This window comes from Zeus faber, assembly GCF_960531495.2.
Source record: "Zeus faber genome assembly, chromosome: 2".
Classification (NCBI taxonomy): domain Eukaryota; kingdom Metazoa; phylum Chordata; class Actinopteri; order Zeiformes; family Zeidae; genus Zeus; species Zeus faber.
In genome coordinates, this window is record NC_137189.1 from 13773156 (window position 1) to 13796429 (window position 23274).

Below are 23274 nucleotides of genomic sequence, written 5' to 3' on the forward strand. Positions count from 1 at the left end.
CTGCTGGCATTTAACTGGCGTGCTGTGACGTAACCCCCCCCCGCTGCCCCCTGGCAATCGGATCGCATATCCGCAATCTCGGGTAGCCACGATTGGACGATGTGAAAATAGAAACGATGGCCCAACCCTAGTCCCAACTCGTCCTATCCCGATTCAATGTGAAATATCTGAAAAGCACTGTGATATTGTCGCTGAACTTGCATAATTAAATATTTATTTATTCATATTTATTTACTGAAAGGGGACTTGCCAGAATGAAATGAACATTCATTTAAGTAGGCATACAAGGTGATCATTTATACATTTGAGGTTGTTTACTGCAAAATGACAAAGAACAGCAATGAACATAAACTTGTTCGTACACATGAAGTTCCCTTTGAAAAAGTAAACTCATTCAATTTTATTTAATCTCCAGACATAACTGCAAAATGTAATCCATGTTGAGCACGCTTAGTATTTGTTTAAATAACCATAAAACCATCATGAAAATGATTGATTGTGCTGTCACAAGGACATTATTTTCACAAACAATTCTAATATCTGAATTACAAACAGAGAAACAGGCAACTCTAAACATGCAGATAACATTCTGTGTTGGAGATAAAGTAACTAAATATGCCTCAACTGAATTAGCTCAGTGACCAGATAATAGTGGTTCATTGCTGCCTGATATGTCGCAATAATGCCATGAAGGGGGGGGGGGGGGGGGGGGGGGAGAGAACAACCTTTGTCACGTGAGCGAAGTGAGTCATGGGTGTTGGAGAGGTTGGGTCCGTACCTTTGCAACGAGCATCTGCTGTTGAGCTTCAATTTGCTGCTGCTGCCTCGACGCCATCTCCTGCAGCTCGGACAGTGTCAGCTCCACGCGCTGATTCCCTACCTGGAAGGGCGAGCAAACATGCAGAGGAAATGAAAAACAGTTTTCCCATCAAGGCATTGTGAACTACATTGTGAACCAGCAGGTCACTGTCTGAGTGCAGACAAGTCTCATCATAACCTGACCAAAACAATTATTACTTAGTTATTTGCCATTGGTTGTCTGGCAATTGACATCACTTGGTACAAATTTCAGCCAATCCGACAAAGCAATTGCAATAACTTGTGTTCAACCAAACATGCTTATTTTGATTTTAGAGTTGGTTACTCTTTAAGTTACTCTTTAAGTTCTTTAAAAGTATTGTATCAAATACCATTTTAACCCATCTCCCAACCAGCTTGTTAAACACAGATGCATAACTAAAAAGTAAAGCAGAACATAAACTAAAACAAGAGAAAGATGATGCAAGTCAAAATGCGAGGGACCGAAAATTACGGTTTTTTTTTTTAAAATATTGCTCCCTCCCTCCTTTTCTGCAAAGCCATGTGTGGCGGATCAAGGGGGCGTGGTCAAGCTGCCGCTGCAGACAGGCGGTGCGGGCTCCGTCCTGGGGCCGCTCAGCTGCTTTGGATCTTGCGAATAAAGGGAGGAGCTCCCCTGATTCGTCCAATCCCAGCCCAGGAAGTGATTTAGTCTTGGTTTTTCCCCGCAGTAGGATGATGGGTGTGTGAAGGAGACACCATGCCGAACCTAACCCGCGTCGACAGGACTAAGGCCCTGAACCTAGATATATATATGTATGGACTAACCCCTGTGGATTCTTCTGTTGTTTTGCCAGCAAGCTTTTTATTTTCCCTCTTGGCCCACGTGCCACAGTTTGTTGGACTTTTGAATAAAATACACGCCAGACGGTGTTGTTTCTGCCTCCGCCTGCCTCCCTCCTTTCATTTCCTGACCCTGAACCGAAACGCACCTCCACACCATGTTTCTCATATCGAAATGATGTGATTCTGACGCAAAACTTTACTCCTGGTGTGCTCGGGGACTGAGGGCTGCGACAGCAACAGTGTCTGCCTCTTTTGCACACAGCAGAGGCCTCACATCACACCGCGCAGGGAGGAGATTGCCGAGCTGCACCAGCAAAGGATCAACAGACAAAGGTAACTGGATTAAGCAGATGTTCCCACAGTGCACACAAGCACAGTTAGAGTGCCTGGCATTTAAGAAAAAAAAAAAGGGGGGTGTCCGTCATTAAATCACGCACTCTATGTAATTCAAGTTGTTATCTGCGGGAAGCTTGCAAAAAATATACAGATTAATATATATAATGTACATTACTATTCGGGGTGTCACGATTCTCCAAATCCACGATTCTATTTGACTTTCGAGTTTAAGGTCACAATTCGATTTCTGATTTAAACGTGTGTATTTTTTCAGCACTGACGTCTATGCCATTGCTAGACTATCAAGTCTTGATTTGTAAAGAAAGACACTTGTCTCTCAATAAGTAACTTTTATTTAAATAATAAGTATAAATAATAACTCAAACATTATTATTATGCACGGTTCTGCAGCTCCAATCAGAGCAATATTTTCTCCAAACAAAGCAAATAAAATCTCTAGGTATATTTAATTTACTCAGCTTCCTGCTGCTCTGCTGCAGAGCAGACCGCAGGCTGGACATTCACATCATAGGACATTCTGTCTGTGTTGGTCAGGTTTATTTCCCACTTTCAAAGCCCCATCTGTAGAATTACTGGACATTCCAGTCAAAGGCTCACACTCCCTTGTACACATACTGAAACGCCGGTGGACAAGGAAACGTGCTGGCATGCTTGTGCGTCTCCACCAACGTGGACTAAACACACCGTTATCAGGAATATTTCTCTCTAATGTGTGTTCACTGTGCTACAGTGGATGAATTTACACTGAACCTTATTTTTTTATTAATATTCAAATTCTATTCAAATTTCGTTCCTGCTGCCCAAGTGCCAGGTGGGCGTGTGCAGTGTGCGTTTAGGGATGTGGTGCAGTGGACCCATCCGCGGAGCCGAACGCAGCCCCCCCAACTCTGAACCAAATGTAATGAAAGTTCGTTCGGAGCTGGGTGAGCCGCAGTCAACAACCCCCAGCAGACACTGCATTTGTTTACCGGATCTTGACCACCTCAATATGGTGACCATGTCAGACAATATTACCCACAAAAATACGGGGAGCGAACCTGCTCGTGAAATTGAATGCCTATTTTGATCGATTTTCGATTTCGACGGGAAATGTGACACCCCTAATTGTTATACACATCAGGATTTCCCTGTATGGACCTACTGGACTAAGCAAATTACCTTTGTAACTAGGGCTGTGTGATATGATATACACTGATCAGCCACAACACAAAAAACACTAGTAACTAATAACCACTAATATTGTGTACCCACCACCCCCCCCCCCCATTCTGTCAGAACAGCTCTGACCCGTCGAGACATGGACTCCACAAGACCTCTGAAGGTGTCCTGTGGTGTCTGGCACCAAGACATTAGCAGAAGATCCTTTAAGTCCTGTAAGTTGCGAGGCGGGGCTTGCATGGATTTGGCTTGTTGTTCCAGCACATCCCACAGAAGAAAAAAAATGTGATTCATCAGACCAGGCCACCTTCTTCCATTCTCTAAGCACTCTGACTGGTCTGCAGCTACAGAGCCCCATACACAGCATGCTGTGATGCCCTGTGTGTTCTGACACCTTTCGATCACAGCCAGCATTTACTTTTTCAATAATTCCTGCTACAGTAGCTCTTCTGTTGGACTGAAACAGACAGGCTAGACCTGGCTCCCCACATGCATCAATGAGCCCGTGGGCGCAAAGGATCCTGTAGCCGGACATAAAACTGTAAATTATGGGTGAAAAAAAAAATAATAATAAGTATTTTGGGCCATTCAAAAGAATCGGATCTTTCATGAACAACCCAACACTACAGTAGAAGCAGCGTGGAGTATCCATGCTGCTGGTGCACACCCGCATGGGGGTTCTCGGCTGTGCTCCCCACACTTAAAACATTTCATGGTCCCCCATGCTGGAAAAAAGTAATTAACTTCTTATTTTGATTTTGGATTCTAAATCGGATATGAAATGATCAAATGATACACTGATATTCCTGTCTATTCATGCGCCAACGTTCGGAACATTAACACGCGTCGCATGCAGGTAAAGGGGCCAAAATGAGCGGGTCGACCCGGGTGTCGTGTTTGCAGTGAAGCCAATCAGAGGTGGAGCTGATTAAAACCAGTTGTATTTGACCCGGGATTGAAACCTAGGTCTTTCCTTTCACAGTGGGAAAGGGGTATTATTCAGTTCACCCGTCAGTGGTTTTAATGTCGCATGTGGATTATTTTCCAAAATTGTTTAGCCCTACCATCGTATTGTGGTGTGGGGATGGTGGGGTTTGAGCCGCCACACCTGACCTGGATCTAGGTAATTGGTGGATCCAGGATCAGAATGGCTGCATACCTGTTACTAGTTGGTTGGTCGAACGAGCAGCAGGTAAAACCCCCATACCCACACACACTCAGGAGAGGAGCCTGTGTCATGACATGTCTATCTGCTCCTGGGCTTAGTTCAACTGCCCCACTCTCTAGAATAAACTGGTGTGTCTACAACTCAGTCTTCTGTGTCTCTGTGCCAATGTTGCAAATCAACAGCAGAACTGCTTTACGGCAATATTTTATGTCACGGTGCTTTACGTTATCTGCACGTGGGAGCGAGTGTAAACAAAAATGGAGGAACGTGGCGCTTGAGCAATTACTCATTTAATGGATTATTACAACATTTGCCTGTCTGCTACCACACTGCGACGACATGAGGTGAGGGTGACGACTGTGGCGAACCCAAGCAGCTTTTTGCCGTGTTTTAGATCGAGGTCTCAGTAAATTAAAGATTACATCTTCAATTTTTCAAAAAAAGTCTGATTTTGATATATATAGTTGCTTTCAGACATGCACTGTTAGCCTGAAATTGTCCGCATATTATCCAGAGGAGCTGTATGTGTGAACGCAAATGTCAGAATCAGTTGGACCGGACATTTACCAGACTTCGTCGAGCCAGCATCCTAATGCAAAGTCTGCATAATGTCCGATTGAGCGGTATGTGTGAACAGAGCAGGTGATTGTCTGGAGAGATCACAGCAAGCGACTGGGTGTGTTGCGTGTTGATGACGTCTCTATCATGCGACTGGTGACATCATCAACACACCCACTCGTCGAGGGTTAAGGATAATTTACTCATGTGCGGATCTTCGTGTACAGAGAGTACCTTCTTCGTACTCCTTTCTGCTTTTGTTTATATTCCTTTCGGCTCTTTCATATATATTGTGGATATGTGAATACAAATACAAAAAAAGTCACAATTAGTGATAAGTCGGTAGTCTCGTCTGCCATCTTGGGTGTCCCATAAAACTTTGCAACTTCATGCATCATTGCGTCACGATGTGTCTCCTGCACGCTGAACCAAGGCTCTGCCCCTCGCCCAAACCAAACTGAGTAATTCCAGGTACTGTAAGTGTAAACAAGTCTGACAAGGGTTTGTCTGTCAAAATCTGAAAATTTCAAGACCAGCTATCCCATAAATCCATATGAAAATCTGCCAATTCAAATCTGTGGTCCATACATTATCACTTCCCTAATTGAACCGAAATGAGAAGTGAAGCAGAATCAGCTCTCCGTGCCAAAGGCAGCAGAGAACTAGGCGAGTGCTCCTTGGCCCGTGGCCCGTGCTCATCTGAGGAGAAAGATGAGGGTGCATGGGTTATGTCTGTTTTTTTCTGGCTTCGTGTCGAGACATTTAGAATCATGGTGCCGATCAAGATTCAAGAGGTTATTTGTCACATACATATACATACGGTCATACATATATGCAGTGAAATGTCATGACACCCAGTGATTACGCACAATAAGCTCTAAAAATACTAAAATGTGTGTAACCGACATGAGGCGGCTCACGCAGGCGGCTGCAAGGGGCGGCGCCACAATCGCAATTCGGGGTTCAATAATTATATAATAGTATTAATTGTCTGTGCTGTTTTTAATATAAATTTAAATCCTCCTAAATGAAACTTACCTACACTTACCTCCAGAACTTACCTCACAGAGTAAATTGCTCTTAAAATGCAAACAGACTACTGAGAGGCATAGAGGGACACGTGTTTAAGAGCTCTGTTTTTACTTCACGGGGGCTTACAGCCTCATACAGAGTTCATTGAGTTATGAAACAATTAAAAAGAAGAACAACTGCATAAGCAGCGTGTGTAAGATATGAGGATGAAAGAACAATTTGCAACAAAAAGGTAATCGGAATATTCATATTAGCGTGATGCATACGTGGAGGAGACGAGAGCTGGAGAAACCGAGCAAGAGAGGAATTTAAGAATAAATGGAGCGGGGAGGAGGTGACTCAACTGTGGCATAGATGGGTGGAGTGAGAGGAGGGGTGGGGGCAGCAGTGACACACACAGCCACGCTCAAATGCACATGAGCTACTCAGCGTCGCTCACATCCCCCCCGGGGAGAAAAAGACACACATCCTGCCCGACTGCAGAGAGTCGGCCTCTGAGGAAAAACCCGGCTTGGTCGACTACATTGTGAACCAACTGGCTAGTGTATATATAAATAGTGATTGAATGATGACTAGTCAATCATAAACTGTTTGAAACAAATCAGGAAAGACAAGTCCGAATCCAACTTGAGCCTGTTTCTTCCCTGAGAACCCCCCCCACCAAATCCCCTTGGGTATTTCAGTGGACATGCACTCTAATGCAAGGTAGCTTAGCTTAGTTCCCACCCAGAGACCATTTTGCTAAACTTGGCCGCATTAAAGCACCGGGATTTGGGCAGCGGCCTGTTGAAAAGTCAAAGTAATGATCTTCTTACGACCTGTTATATCATCCAATGACCCGGGTGGAATATAATCCTCTAAAATCTGAGATCGGGAATGGAAATTGGGACACTGCACGCATTGACAATTAGAAGGTTGACCGGAGTCAGTGACATGGCTAATGACAGGGATTTTCCTTAACTTGGGCTAAACATGCTGGGGTTTTATAAGCAAGAGGGAGAATTACAATAATTTGTTCAGAGCTTGTCAGAGATTGATGGATGCATTTTGTAAATATTTTGTTTTTGAAGATGCCTGTTGTGTTTATATGCTTTCAAGACAGCTGATTACTTTAACTATTTGAAAAAAGAGGCGGCTTTGCAACATGCGCTGTGTTTTAATCACCTGTGAACCTGCGATCCTTCATTCATTATGAGTGTAAGGTTCAGAAGGACCACCTCTAAGGCAAATCTTTGGCAAGATTCAAGCTTAATTTCTGCCACTGACCCTGTGAGTCTAATTGCAGCTTGAGATTCAAGAGAAAAGCATTTTTGGGTCAGCCTGAAGGCCAGGGCTATTGAAATGCCATTACCACGCTCCTTAGGCACTGGAAAAACCTTCATGGTATGGTCCAACTGTTTTTTTCCCCTTATAAAAAAAAAAAAAAAAAAAAAAAAAATACAAACAAAAGAAAAAAAAAACACTTTCAAAGCTTATGTTTAGTCAATAACTTTAGTAAGTACTTCACACTCAATATCATTCATCCTTTTATTTATTGCTTTTATGAAGCCCTTAATGTACTACCCGCATTGATAAATGATCTGTACATTTTGATGGGAAAAAGACAACTGAGTGGTCTTCCACTACAACACTTTTAGTTAGGGAGTAGGAAAAAAGAAACATCCCAAAACAATCCCCCCCCATCTCCTGCTGTGCTAGATCGTTCCTACTTCGCCTTAAGGTTGAATTAGTTCTGATCCCTTGACATAAACACTTACCCACTCTGAAATCTGTGACCAATGGTCGGACTGAGAGGGATAGCAATGGAGAGTGAGAGAACAAAAGCAGAAGAGATGGAGAGTGGGGACGAGAGAAAGGTAATGGAAGAAAGAGTGAGGATGCCACCCTAGAGGCTGCTTTCATTGCAAAATACAAGATCTCCAAGCCTGCATGCCCCGGAGCCGTGGGGCTGAAAGGATGCCAAACAGTCTACCCTTCATCCAAAATCTTAGCACACCCAGGAAGTGGAAGCAGTCTGACCAGACATTTGGGAGGTTGAACAGCCATAAAACTCCAGTACCAGACAATTTGGCCAGCCTTGCGTTTCAAACTCGATACCAGTGTCCTGGCATTATGTACAAAAGTTGCTGGAGCTTTTGTCATTGTGGCAATGTGAACATGACAGTTTATCTCTCATCCAATTCCATTGCTGATGGTCATCAAAATATATGTATATATATATATATAACATGTCATAAAACATGCCGTTCAGCTTTGCAGCCCTGAACTACATCATCCTACATCCCTCATCCTACATCATCTGAGTAACTCCACCCACGGCTGGAGCCCCACTGAAGTGACTGGATTGAAGCTAAGAGCTTAGCATGGGAAGTGCTGTGTTGGCTGTAGAGACCAGCACAAATCTTTTAAAAGAAAGATGAATTAATACCAACTGTCCGTGAAGAAACTGCAGACGATGGAAATGTAAGTATTATAGTATCTGCTGTGTGTTTCTTTCTGAAAAAAAAAAAAATAATAATAATAATAATAAAAAAATAAAATAAAAAAGGAAACGAGATCTGCTGTGCGTTTCTTCAAACAAAGCCAATATAAATAGTATGTTTTTATTGTAGATGTCTTCATTTTATTTTCTGATGTTGACATGAAAAACAAAACATCCCAGGGGCAGGGTTCCAGATGCAATGTCCCAGTGCGGTGTCGCCGAGGATACTCAGAAGAACCTTTCAAATTCTAAATAAGATCAAATATGAGTGAAGATTCAGCAACTGTATTGCTTATTTCTTGCCTCATATTTATTTAGAAACAGATTTCGGTGGATTGATAAGGTGAAATCAGTGAACATTTAGAGACTAAATACAACTGATCCCGGAGTAAAGCTCAAACCCCATTGGCCCAAAGAACTAGGGGCCTGGCAGCTCATTTACATTTAAAGCGACACACACAAAAAAAGACGTTTTGGAACAGGATGGTTTAGAGGCATGTCAGAATGGCTCGAATGCATAATCTGAGTAGTATTTTCAGCAAAACAAATTTCAAAAAACATGTTTTGGGGATCTCAGAGACCTATATTAACTTGTTGAAAGGGAGCATAATAGGTCCCCTTTCAAACGTGTTATGCAGTTTGCAAAGTTGTATGTGTTTTCTTTTGCAGTGAAATTGTGGGAATTGGCCGGAAATCCAAGTCAAATGAAAATACTACAACTGTTTTGTCCAGTGCTCAGAGGAAATTAATACAAAAAAAGTTTTTTTTCCAGTCGCATCGTTATTGCTAATTAGATTCTTTACACCATCTTTAACAACTTAGTTTGTAACTAATGAGTCACTTGGTTGGGGCTGCACCATGAACACTGAGCATATGCGCTGAGTCATCCATCATTTATTGGAACAGCCAGTCCTAGCCAAAAGGCATATGCAGATATTTTTCCCGCTGTGGAAGGATATTTTGTTATCCTACTAGACACTTGGCCAGCTGCCAAATTATCTGTCGCGGTTACAATTCCTTTTGAATTTTCTCATTGGGTGACAGATAGCGAATGCATCTGATGAACTTTTGGATGTTACGAACCATTATCTCTTTTTAAAATGCAGACCCCCTAACGGGAGCAGCTGAAAGGAGAAGAAGAAGATTTTCAAAGTGCAGAAAGAACTTAAACAACCGTTCGCAAACGTCAAACAGGCCGTGTCTCACCCCGTTTTCATTGCGCTTCTCGCCGGTGCTTCCACTTCTACGGCCAGTCTGATCCTGGGACTGCTGACTCCCTGCAGAAAATCCACAACAAAACATACACAGGTTACACAGTGATACACACATGCAGACACAAGCAAAGCACAAAAACACAAACATCTAGACAGACACATATGAACAAACACAGCGACAGCAGTGGTGCATATCCCCAAGACGACCGCTGGTGTCAGGGACAGTTTCGGAAGGTTCAATGACATGATCGTTTGTGACGGATTGTTCTAAAGAAATACAAAAGCGAGACAACTGCTGCTGAATGCAACTACCCTTCTCCAACTTTACATACCAAGGAGTTAATGGAAAGACTCAATAAAATATTAAAACATTGGAGAAAGTGACAGAATGAGCTATTTTTGCTATCATTTTAACTACGCCCTGCCGCCTCTTCAAAGTCTTTACAGTACAATATATGCAGCATGCTACACTTGGCCAAGCTCAGCTTCTACAGTTGACCTTGATATGCGACATGTGTAAAAGTGACAGCAGTTTTTAAAAGACACAAATAAAAGATTAACCAGCTTGTTCGCCAACCTTGATCACTGCTCTCGGTGGGGGAATCTTCATGGCGGAGGAAGAACTTGACTTCTTGTTTCCGTGGTCCCCATTTCTGTAGATGCTCGTACATCATGTGCTCAAAGGGAATGGCTCGTTCTGCGAGGAAACGGGGAAAATTTGAGTGTCAGGACAATTTCCTTCATGGTAGCAATAAGCAAAACAACATACTTACTTCTATTAGTATACTACAATTCTGTCCTTGTAATAGAATCTGGTTAAAAATCACATCTTCTAGAGTACTGTGATAAATGTGATGTCTTGTTAACGGAGGTACAGAGAACTAAGGACAAATGACTGCTTCTTGAGTGACACCACACTCAATTCCAGGGTAACTACATGTAAAATGGATGTGGTAAACCAAAATGTCGAATTGTTTTAGGGTGTGCCGGGCGAACTTTTCTAGGGCCACTGAATTCCTTCGTCTTCAAACGTTGGTGACCTCATGAACTAGAAGAGTCTTCAGGGTTTTGGTAAAAGCATATCTCCAAAGCGTGGTGGGAAGTGGATGTTCAATCCTGCCTGCAAGCCCACCCTGGAGGTGATACGCTGACCCTTCAAGGCGCTGGAATGCTTTTTCTTCACCTTAAATTGCATCAAGTTATTCCTTATCCAATAACCGGCTAACAAATTCATTTAGCATGTGAATTTGGGGTTCCAGTCGATTTAACTCTTTCCATCAACCTTGTAACACAATCATTCTGATGCACATCTTTTGATGGAAAAAGGCCTAAAGACTAATAGACCGGGATAAAGGGGTGGCAGGGAGTTGCACCATCCAAACGTGATCGCATAACCTAATAAAGCCCTTGGCTGGATGTTATTTTTCATCTGGGGAGTGGCCCCCTAGGCAAAAATGCTGATGACAGGGGTGTGTCAGCTACAACCCCTGTGAGGGGGGCAATCGTTTGGACAAAGTGGACTGTGTTGTGACAGTTCGGGGTTATGACAGAACTGTGGCCTGTAGATTCACGCAACGCTCTGCTGGCCTCCCCCCAAGTTGTATTGTAAGTCACTTCTTATATGCAAGCAAAAACAATAATCACACATCCCGACTTTGTCCTTACACCGCATTCCAAATTATTATACAAACAATATTTTTCTCTGATTTTCCTAAATAGTCGATGCAAATGACAGTCAGTATCATTTTCAAGTCAAACGTTAGGGTATAATTCGAATGTTATTGAACAAACCTCCCAATGATAACAGTATTTTTTTCAAAAATAAAAAACTCAAAATGCAGTGTTCCAAATTATTATGCACAACAGAGTTTCAAAACATTTTATAGGTTGTAAAGAACTGAAAATGGTCATTTGTTGAATTTGCAGCATATTTATTGAAATCAAAAGCTATTTCAATCAAAAACATCTTAACAGGCCAAGTTACATGTTAACATTTGATATTTGATATACCTTCACAATTCTTGCATCCATTGAACTTGTGAGTTTTTGGAGAGTTTCTGCTTGAATTTCTTTGCAGGATGTCAGAACAGCCTCCCAGAGCTGCTGTTTTGATGTGAACTGCCTCCCACCCTCATAGATCTTTTGCTTGAGGATGCTCCAAAGGTTCTCAATAGGGTTGAGGTCAGGGGAGGATGGGGGCCACACCATGAGTTTCTCTCCTTTTATGCCCATAGCAGCCAATGACACAGAGGTTTTCTTTGCAGCATGAGATGGTGCATTGTCATGCATGAAGATGATTTTGCTATGGAAGGCATGGTTCTTCTTTTTGCACCATGGAAGAAAGTGGTCAGTCACAAACTCTATATACTTTGCCGAGGTCATTTTCACACCTTCAGGGACCCTCAAGGGGCCAACCAGCTCTCTCCCCATGATTCCGGCCGAAAACATGACTCCGCCACCTCATTGCTGACATCGCAGCATTGTTGGGACGTGGTGGCCATCCACCAACCATCCACTACTCCATCCATGTAGACCATCCAGGGTTGCACGCCACTCATCAGTAAACAAGACTGTTTGAAAATGAGTCTTCATGTATTTCTGGGCCCACTGCAACCGTTTCTGCTTGTGAGCATTGGTTAGGGGTGGCCGAACAGTAGGTTTATGCACAACTGCAAGCCTCTGGAGGATCCTACACCTTGACGTTTGCGGGACTCCAGAGGCACCAGCAGCTTCAAGTACCTGTTTGCTGCTTTGTAATGGCATTTTAGCAGCTGCTCTCTTAATCCCATGAATTTGTCTGGCAGAAACCTTCCTCATTATGCCTTTATCTGCATCAACCCGTCCGTGCTCTGAATCAGCCACAAATCTCTTCACAGTACGATGATGGCGCTTACGTTTTTGTGAAATATCTAATGTTTTCATACCTTGTCCAAGGCATTGCAATTGACGCTTTTCGGCAGCAGAGAGATCCCTTTTCTTTCCTATATTGCTTGAAACCTGTGGCCTGTATAATTATGTGGAACGTCCTTCTTAAGTAGTTTTCCTTTAATTGGGCTCACCTGGCAAACTAATTATCACAGAGATTGATTTCAGTGATCCAAAGAGCCCTGAGGCACAATACCATCCATGAGTTTAATTGAAAAACAAAAAATTGTATGTTTATGACACTTAAATCCAATTTGCATAATAATTTGGAACGTGGTGTATTTTGTAGGGCCTGGTGTATCTTTTATTTTTATTTTATTCTTTTAAGTAGTCCTCAGAAGCTTTGTCTACATCAGCCAGCTCAAGTATGTCACTGAGCCTGTCCAGCCCTCAAATGCCCCTTAAAGGACTTCCATAACTCCATTGGGTTTTTATCTTTAACAAGTCTATGCTTTTGTTGTTGAAAGAACAGCTGTAAAACCACGGCACTCTGTAAATCTCAGTCGGCTATGTTGTGGATTCCAGGATGAAAATGTGAATCTTACCGTTTCCACGCCAGACTTCGGCCAGGTGGCAGCCGCTCTCCCCGGGTTCCTTGCAGAACTCGACCACATCGCGACACGTCGTCTCAGGGGTGATGGGCACCTCGGTCACGGCCTGCTCCCCGTCACTGAGGTACACCGTCAAGATCATCTGAAAGACATGGAAAGACCTTGAGGTGGAGGTGCAGCTGTTGGCAGGAGGGGCGGGGGACCTTCATTTCCCTTCCATTCTTAACCGCCATTTGGCATTTACCCATGAATTAGGTCTATGGGCTGTCATTTTGTGCAAAGCCAAGCGTGCTGACAGGAGACTTTACCAGCCATCAACCTGAATGGACGTCACTCACCACTTGTGGGGAAGGTGTCTTCTGCATCACGATGCATAAATCTAGTAAAGCTCCTATTGCTGTGCCCCTGCCTGTACCACCACAGTGCTGGTTACTATAATTAGGGCTTGTTATATCACTTAACAAACAAAAGACGAGACATCGTTGGATATATTTGTCCCTACATGTTCCTCTCAGAACTTACATAACTGAAAGAGAAATGACCTGCCCATGTAAAAATACTGTCAAAATGCTGAGCTCAAGCTTTCACAACGCATTTACATTACATTGGCAAAAAATAGCTGAAGTTTATAGAAAATTAAGAGTAGCAAGTAAAGCTGAACTTAACGACGAGGCATTCCTTTTAAAATTACATACCACAATAAACTGAACATAAAATGAAGATAGGGCTGAAAGTTATTCAACCAAAAGTGTCAAGTATTTTTTCTTCAGTTAATCTGCAAAGTGATGGTTGATAATGATTTTGATCCACATTTTCAACTCTCCACACCTGAAAATGCACACGGTAATAACTCCATGTGCATCACTGTCAGTTACGGTTTAAGTATCACATGTAAAAGTAAGGACAAGGGAGACAGACAGACAGACAGACAGACAGACAGACAGACAGACAGACCACTACAAACATACATTGATTCAAACCCGTGGAAAAATATGATGTATAATATAAAGTTTTCAAATTTTAATAAACACAAGACAGACAACTACAATTGAGTCTGACTTTTCATACTTGCGATCTCGGGGCCCGAGGACAAAGTTGTACTGACAGGGAACATTAACATCTTAAAGAGAGTGTGACCAAACAAGTAAGTGTTTTTTTAAACCTGCCTGTTGTATTCCATTTTGCTCATCAGGCTACCACAGGAGCTTTTAATTCTTTCTTGTAGCAGCTACAGGGGCAGAACTCAAAGTGTCGGCTAATACTGAAACTCTCTCTTTGTAAACGGCATCACTTCCCAGTTGGCAGTATGATTTCACTCCAGTAAATGATGTAGTAGACGGACAACCTGTATTTCCAAAGGGTCTCCCTGTCTTATGTTGTGTGGGCGGCTTTCAGGCTATTGGTAAGAGCAATTCCAATACTAATAGCAATTAAATGTTTATATTTTACAATAAAAGTCATAAAATGTAGCTTGAATCGTATGGACAGGTTATGGGTTTGTAGAATTACCAACGCTGTAGCCTTTTACTGTCGTCATAGCATTAAACAACAATAATACCATCACACTGGCCTCTCTTTTAACACTGAAAATCCTAATCTAATGGTTCAACTCTGAGATTGATTGTCCGTTGCTGTGACAGGTGATTGTGGCCTCAAACGACCGCAGTTTCTATTCTCAAACTGAGAGCACCATAAGTTGTGACTGGAATCTAGTCACAGGCTGGAATCTTATTTTCTAGAAATAATAAAGAGCTGCCCAGCGAGTCCACAGCAGTGACTCTCTACGTCTACACCCTCTTTGGCAGCTATGAACCATATTTCAATATAATCACAACCCAATGTATCACTGGGACAGACTATCATTTAGTAGGAGCATCTTCTGTGGGGCATTTTCAAAATGATAGTTTCGGTATGTTGTGTGCAGCCAAACACTGTTCCAAAACGTAATCAAATATTGCAGAAAAATAAATGAAGTAATTACCCCCCAAACTACAATAGGATCATTTCTCAGATATAGTACCAGCCCTACAGAAAATTCTATACAATATATATCAAAATAGCTGTGTACATATATTCAAAATCCCATGTTAATTCATTCAACTGGAGTTCATCATATTGAACTGTCTAAATGTCAAATATGACAAGTTTTCAATTAAAACTCCCTCAAATATTTCAGACATTATATATTAATACTTAAATACTTTTTCCATATACAGGACAAAGTGTATTACCACGCTACATGGGAATAGACTACAAAATGGTGTATAAAAACATGCCAATTTCATGACGATATAGTACCACTGAAAGATGATAAACCACAATATCAATTTATCGTGCTGCCTGATGTAAACAGCAAAGAGCAAACTATCAACACCATCCTAAACACACATTCCCCAAACCAGGGGGACATACATTCTAGGATCGACAGCCCGAAGCAAACTCCCGTACGGCCGTGACATCACCACGGTAGGAATACAAACCCCCCTCACGAAGTTGCGTCTCCCTGTGTTCTTGGCTCTTCTGACTGTCCGCCGTTTCTTCCTGGTCTCCCTCTTCGGTGGCCGGTGAAGCTCCTTTGCCCAAATGGGGTGCTCCTTGGAAATGCTAACCAGGCCACGCAACACTATGGTCATAAATCTCTTCATTATATCGCTCCTGCGTTTGTGGGCATGAGACTTAATAACTACGCCATCCCAGAGCAGGCAGCAGAGACTGACAGTAGAGCATGCACCAGTGGCGGCTGCAGCGACTTCGGGGGGGGGGGGGGGGGGGGGGCCTTGCTGTATATATTTTCTAGGGAGGGACGGGGAAAGGGAGAGGGATGGAGGAAAACAGCGAGTCAGAGGAGGAGGCGAGCGAGGGAAGGAGATATATGCAAAAAGAAAGGAGGGGTGTGGGCAGAAAAACCCTCTATTGGACAAGACTCCCTGGGGAGTGCCAGTGACAGTAATAGCGATGACTCTGCTAATACCACTAGTGAGGATATATGATGATTATTATTTAAATATAAATATATATACATACACACACAGATGTTAAATCCCTTGTGCTGATAATATATATAGAAAAATACACACACACACACACACACACACACACACACACACACACACACACACACACACACACACACACACACACACACACACACACACACACACACACACACACACACACACACAGTTTATATGAGATGCCTCTGTGAAGGCAAAGTGGAGATAAAGACTTATCATTCATCATCTTGAGGGATGCTCAGCCTCTCTGCTCCCAGGCAGTGTGATTCACACAGTCATCATTTCTCATCATTTCTCATCACTCAATAATCACAGAGTATCCCTGTTCCTGGCAGAAAAAGCAAGCGCTAGCAGACCACAATTTGCTTAAAGCGTAGAGTTCAGCTAGCAGCATGTAGTGTGGTGTGTTGCGTGATAATTAAAGATTCAAAATGTGTAATCTCTCTTTTCTACGCTAAACTGCACCGCTAAAACTTCAGATTATTAGACTCTCAGACAAAAAAATGGGTACAAAAATAGAATGACTGAGATGATGCCTCAACGTCTCAGACAGCTGTTCACACAAACAGCAGCTCATAACAGGCAGTGTGATAATCCAATTTTAATCAGTGTCAGAGTACATTGGTGAGCATTTTAAATTTGACCACCCATCTTGAATGATACAAACACCAATAATTAATAAATGAATAACAAAGCACATAAGCTGATAGCCATTCTAACTCAAACATCATCGAGAGTTGACATGACATGACAATAATATACAGGATCTGATGTTAAATCCCTGTGCTGACAATTCGGGGCGTTACACGTGGAAGTCCAGTACAGCCAAACAAATTCACACATTTTTGCCATAAGTACAGCGCCATCACAAATTTCCATAAATCAGTTTAAATGGCAAAGTTGGCTACCAAGCTACGACAACTACCAAGAGCCTGTCTGAGTATGTTACTGAGGTTATCAAATGGGCCTTATTTGTTGAATTAGGACCACAATACCTCCAGAAAACTTACAGTAACACTGGTTCTGGTGTCCGAGACACATCACTTTCCAGAATTTCATTTGTCAATACAATTCAAGCAAGTCAAGTAAGGTAAAGGTAGCTCCAAAACACAAATTTAAATCCATAATAAATTTGTCTAAACAAAACACAAAAAGGCTAATACAAATATGGTCTCAACAAAGTAAAAGTTGTGGCTGCCAACAGGACTTGACATGCTCTTAAAACTGTACCCTTCCCTTTGATAGAAGGCTAGTTAATACGCATCAGAGGAAACGCTATAAGGCAAGTGAAATATATAATGCATCACGACTTAACCAATGAGACAGAGATAAATAGAGCAGGTGGGAGCTGTTAAATAAAGCAACAGCTGACTCTTTTCATCTAGTCAGGCAAAGTTTTGGAAAGTTTGAACCGTCATAGCCATTAAAAACTTAAAGCCTTTTCGCCTTCCTTCCCATTCAGGTGCTTGATGTACTCAAGTCAAGTAGAAAGCCAGAGTCAAACATCAAACCTTTTTTTATCTTTTAAGTCGCACTCTGCGCTGTTCCACTGTGAGAAACTGATGCCATTGGACAATCTACTCAGCTCAAATGTTGCCCTTAAAAACTGGGTATTAGTAGAGACCTGGAACTGCCGAGCATCCCACTGGTGTCACGGTGAGAACAAAGTACAGGGCATCTCTCCGCTCCACTGGCTCCGTGACACTGAACTCCGAGCATGGTGGATCCTTGGGGCACAAACGTCTGTCAAGAACACCTTCGCTGTCGATCCTCTGAGTTCAACAGATCCAGCAAACCAGGACATTCTCAAACAAGAGGTTCTCAACGTGGGATCCACAGATACCCAGGGATCTCTTGGAAACTATTGCAACTATTGCAAAATTAGCAATAGTTAGATGTTGGCATTATTTCATTTACATGGTGGCTCCATTACAGAATGTACAATAATGACTATTTTGATCCTAGTTTCACCTTTAAAAAATGTTGACTGACGCAGAAGAACTTCACTCATTTTGACAAAAAATAAAAAAAGTTAGGTCAAAATTACAATTATTTAATGAGTTTAAAGCCCAATATTTGTAAAACTGAATTTAAGATATTTTAAGAGGCTTTTTAAGGACCTACAGACATCCTGTTAAATAATTTGCCTTTGTCCCATTTCACTGCAGAACATTCAAATGGGTCCCATCAAAACACTGTTCTGAAGGCTGTACAATCCTTCAAACAAGGAGCAACCCACATCACGTCTTTGAACAAAAAAAGGTTAAAATTTATGCCACACCCATTGTCATGTTTTAAAATTTAATGGAGGCAATTTTGCGCGAGGCCCATTTTATCTTTTTTTTATGTTTTCTACATAATTTATTTACGATCATTCATAATGGAATTAACCTGTCCTCGTGTCTTGTCGTGAAACATACCGTCTGTAAGTGTGTCAACAAACCCTCAACGAAGGGTGTAAATCCCTAAATAAGTAATATAAATGTAAATGACGGCAGCGGGGACGAGCAGTGGGAAACAGGTTCGAAGGAAGATTTCATTCAACGCTCGACAGCCCACTGGACATTTGTGAGTCTGGGTGGGTGTGGTTGCGGGGTCAAAGGTTGAAACCTGAACGATTTGTTTTCAATTCCCAACCGCGAGCTCATCAGAGGGAGCTGTTCTTCCGAACCACACGCTCATAGCAGCAGTGACTACACGCAACAAAACTACAGGAAGTCATTCATTTCCAATGAGTGCTGGGAGACAAGGAGAGGCAGAGCTCTGTGCAAACAGGCAACGGCGACGGCCAATCAGACAAGTTCATCTGCTGTTCTCCCACTGTGAAATTCCCTGTTCTGATCAAATTTATAGCAAAAGCTTAATATAAGACGCTTTCCATGATAATCGCCTTTTGAATGGTGGTCCAGGTTAGTTAGTGTTATTGATAATTAATTGACTACTAATGCAGGGAATATCTTCGTATATGTGAATGTTTTGCAGTGAATGGGTTATTATGCTCATGTTACATCCACTAATTTTGCATATATTAGATAATTGACATTTAAAAAAGCATGCAACTCCACTGAAGACATTAGTAAACAGAGAACACCACTTGTTATTCAAAAGCCATTGCATAGCAAACACAAATTGGATTTCGATCCAAATTGGATTTATTTTGGGAGTGTTCTCAGGTCACACTAATGCTGCATTCACATGGAACACGGTAGACAGCAAACTGGAAGTCATGTTAGTGGATGCATGGTGGCAGACTGGCAGAGAACACCGGCAAAGGTACACCACATTTGCTGTGCTAAGTTAAAATATTTTAACTTTTGGCCGTCCTCCACGACAGAATTACAGCTGGATGTTGGATAGGTGAGCAGCAGACTCTACTGCGCATGTCTGCTGTGGCTGCCGGAGTTTACGGAGCCGGTAGATGCCGTTTTCTCTGGCTTAAATAAAAACTGTGGATTGATATATTGTTTTTTATCCTGTTTATTAATTGAATGGAGTGTGTTTGGTGCTTGTAGTGAGGAAGCAGATGGAGGATTTTGACGTGGTGGTGTTTTTTTTTATATATAATAACGGACATTAAATAATTGAGTTTAATGTTATTGGAGTCTTTGTACACCCCCATAGCAATATTTTGTCATGTTTTGCCGTGGTACCTCCCCTCGCTCCTCCGTGCCGTTATGCCGTGCTCCATGTGAATGCAGCATAGCTCGATGCAAGGCCCATTCTCACCATACAACTCTCCTTATTTTACGTTAGATGTATGGTTGTAACAATCTTGACATTTAAGATGGTAATTTTCCTAAAGTCAAATAATGAAAACACAGTTAATTCGCATTGTACGCCTCGCAACACTGTTTTAAAATTTCCCTTGGATTTGTATGGAAACACACAATTGTGGAATTGGACGATTTAGCAAAAAGCCAACGATCTGTTCAAATAATTAAGACCAGGCAATTATGTAATAATTGTGACAGCTCTAATTACATGCATATAACCAAGATAAAAAATAAAATCAGCACACTTACTGGCATCATTTCTGCAGCTTTGTCAGGTCAAAATGTGCAAGACATCAATAAAACTGGGTTGCCGCTCAATCCCAAAATGTGAAGAAGTGAAGTGGGAGCCTCCAGGCTCAACAGGTCACCCACTGTATGTCAGCCCACTGTGGAAAGCAAAACAGGACAGATAAATAGACAGACAGACAGACAGACAGACAGACAGATAGATAGATAGATAGATAGATAGATAGATAGATAGATAGATAGATCGATAGATAGGTGCACATCATTACAGCAGCTTAAATCAAAACAAATAGACAATAGTAATAAACGAATAATAATATTAATATATTAATATAATAAAAATAATGTAAAAAAACAACAGAAAAATGGTCATTATAATAACCTTAAAAATGAACACATTAAAAAAAAATGGCAATATATGCAATAACCCCTACATCAACAATTCACTCCCTGTAAAAACTAGGAAATTGTGCAAGTTTGCATAAGTATATTATATGTAGAACAAAAATTAAATAATTTTAAAAAATGGCAGGAGGATAGACAGATTAACCAACACCATAAATAGAAATAAAAGCATACGAGCATCTTATTAATACCGGTCAATAAAAGTAGGATGTTTATTATATCCATGGCTAACGTTCCAAACTTGATCCCGGCCTGCTCTGGTGGACCGAAGCCCCAGATATAAACACAGCTCGACAACATTACCTCTCAAGCGCAAAGGGCCAAATTGGAGTGAACTCGTGTTGAGTAACTCTCCGCACACGCACCGGACTCACCCACGTCAAGGACGAATCATTGTCTCGGCGACTGTCAGCAGTTCCCCCGGTTCAGGGTTAGTTGAGGGCGAGTCGCCCACCCAGCCAGCTGTCAGCCAGCTAACTGACTTTGCCTACGACGCTAGCCGCTAGCCTGTTAGCCGACAGCTAAACCCCACGGAGGCTCCGCTCGGCGAGACCCGTCTCCACCTCCTCGACGTCCGTTTCGCTAGCGTCGATATTTCAGCACCGCGACACATCTACGGACCGCGCGTAGTTCGGGGCTGAATCCGCACATGTTTCACGCTCGGGGCTGGGCCGTTTCACGACCATGGCGGAGCATCGGGAGCTAACAGGCTAGCGAGGCTAGGTGTGGAAAACAGCTCCGATCCAGTTGTTGACGGTGGAGGGAGGCGGGGCTAAGCCGCACCGCCGTGAAAGGCAAATCGAAAGGATTAGACGGATTATTGGGGTTACATTAGATTTGATGGATTTTTAGGGTTACATGAGATTAGACGGATTATTGACAAAGACTTTCCGATCTCCGTCTTTCAGCACTGCGTGTTATCAAGCCATTATCTCATTAAATGCTCGTAAATAAATCGGTAATATTGCATGCATGCATTCGGTTAAAAATATAAGTGCATTCAAAAATAAATGATTATGTGATTGTATGACCATTTAAATATATTGTAAAAAAAAATCAATAACCTTTTTTTTTTTTGTTTGTTTTTTTGCGAATAATGGTTTATGGCTCATCTATTTCCCGGTGGGTCGGAGAGGCGCTCTATACATTCCACCGCTCCTGTCCACAAGGTTGACTCTTCAGCGCCCTCCTCAGTTATACCTGTACAGCAATAACTACAGAATATACTGTATGAGTACAACATCAATAATGATGATAATCATCATCATAATAAGTATTATTTCCATTATTAGCCTACTATTGTCCTTATTATCAATGTTATTAGTATTATTGTTAGCATTATCACGCCATTATTCTATATATACTGATATTTTACTGGGATATTCGGCTTTGGGGTGAAATTTCAGGACAAACCTAAAATGCACTATAACCTTTACAGGTGAACTTAATTTGACCTTCTCTAAACTTTTGAACGCACATGTCCAACTGTTCAATGTTTCAGTACTTTTTGCACAACTTGCTGTTCTCTAACAAGGAGCTGAACGGCAAAATTCACGACAGGTGTTTGATCAATGAATCGACCAATACATTTCCTGGTTCAATTAGAATTGGTATTTAAACAGTCCTCTTCATCATGCTGTTCACATTTTGACATGAGACCAAGACGACACCTAACAACTGATCAACAGTACCTCTCCATTGCAAGGCTTCAAACAGGATGTTCTCAGAGGGAAGTGGCCACTGAGCTTAAAGTGCCACAGAGTGTCATCAGCAGGTTGCAACAGAGATACAGAGACTGAAGAGTCACAGAAAGGCATAGAAGTGGACGTCCTTTGGCCACATCCCACACCGATGAGCGCTTCATTGTGAACAGTGCCCTGTGCAACCGGATGATGAATGCCACTCAACTCCAGGCCCATTTAAGGGAGGTGAGAGGCCTCCAAGTGTCACGTCAGACCATTCAAAACCGCTGACATCAGCATGGTCTGCGTGCTAGATGACCTGCAAGGAAACCTGACCACACCACCAGGCACAGGCACCATCGTCTTGCACGGGCCAGGGAGCATTGAGGCTGGACGAGGGACCAGTGGCCTCAGTGCTGTTCTCTGATGAAAGTCGATTCACGTTGAGCAGAAATGATGGCCGCCAACAATGTTGGAGACATCAAGGAGAGCGCTATGCATCAGCCACTGTTGTCACCAGACGAGCCTTTGGTGGTGGTGGTGTTACAGTGTGGGCAGGTGTGTCTAGTCAATACAGAACTGCCCTACACTTTGTGAATGGTACAGTGACAAGCCCATACTACCTGAATAACATCATTAATCCAGTCATTGTGCCCCTGCATGAACAACACAGGCCTCATTTCATCTTCGTGGACGACAATGCTCCAGCTCATTGAGGTCGCATCATTAGGGAACGGCTGCTGGAGACTGGGGTACCTCAAATGGAGTGGCCTGCACTTTCTCCAGACCTGAATCCCATAGAAAACCTATGGGATCAGCTGAGTCGCCGTGTAGAGGCTCGTAACTCTGTACCCCAGAACCTCAATGACCTGAGGGCCGCCCTTCAAGAAGAGTGGGGGGCCATGCCTCAGCAGACATTAAGTCGACTTGTGAACAGCATGAGAGGTTGTTGTCAAGCTGTAACTGATGCTCAAGGGCACATGACAAGTTATTGAGACATTGACATTTTTTGTTGTGGTAAACCCACCACTGTTGTTGGCTTTTGTTTCAGTAAATTGTTTGAGA

The 23274-nt window shown here is 42.4% G+C and overlaps 1 protein-coding gene across 3 annotated transcripts in view; it reads right to left on the reverse strand.

The window, feature by feature from the left end:
• Positions 1–21228, reverse strand: part of ppp1r13bb (protein phosphatase 1, regulatory subunit 13Bb) — a 34804-nt gene extending 13576 nt beyond the window's left edge. For all 3 annotated transcript variants that reach the window (XM_080024073.1, XM_080024074.1, XM_080024072.1), the window contains exons 1-6: positions 20902–21228; positions 20126–20262; positions 13084–13231; positions 10191–10310; positions 9606–9676; positions 779–880 (exon numbers count right to left, since the gene is read on the reverse strand). In XM_080024073.1, the coding sequence (XP_079880199.1) occupies positions 779–880; positions 9606–9676; positions 10191–10310; positions 13084–13231; positions 20126–20134 (450 nt within the window). In that variant the 5' untranslated portion in view covers positions 20135–20262; positions 20902–21228. The remainder of the gene's footprint in view (positions 1–778; positions 881–9605; positions 9677–10190; positions 10311–13083; positions 13232–20125; positions 20263–20901) is intronic.
• Between the last annotated feature and the right edge of the window lie 2046 nt (positions 21229–23274).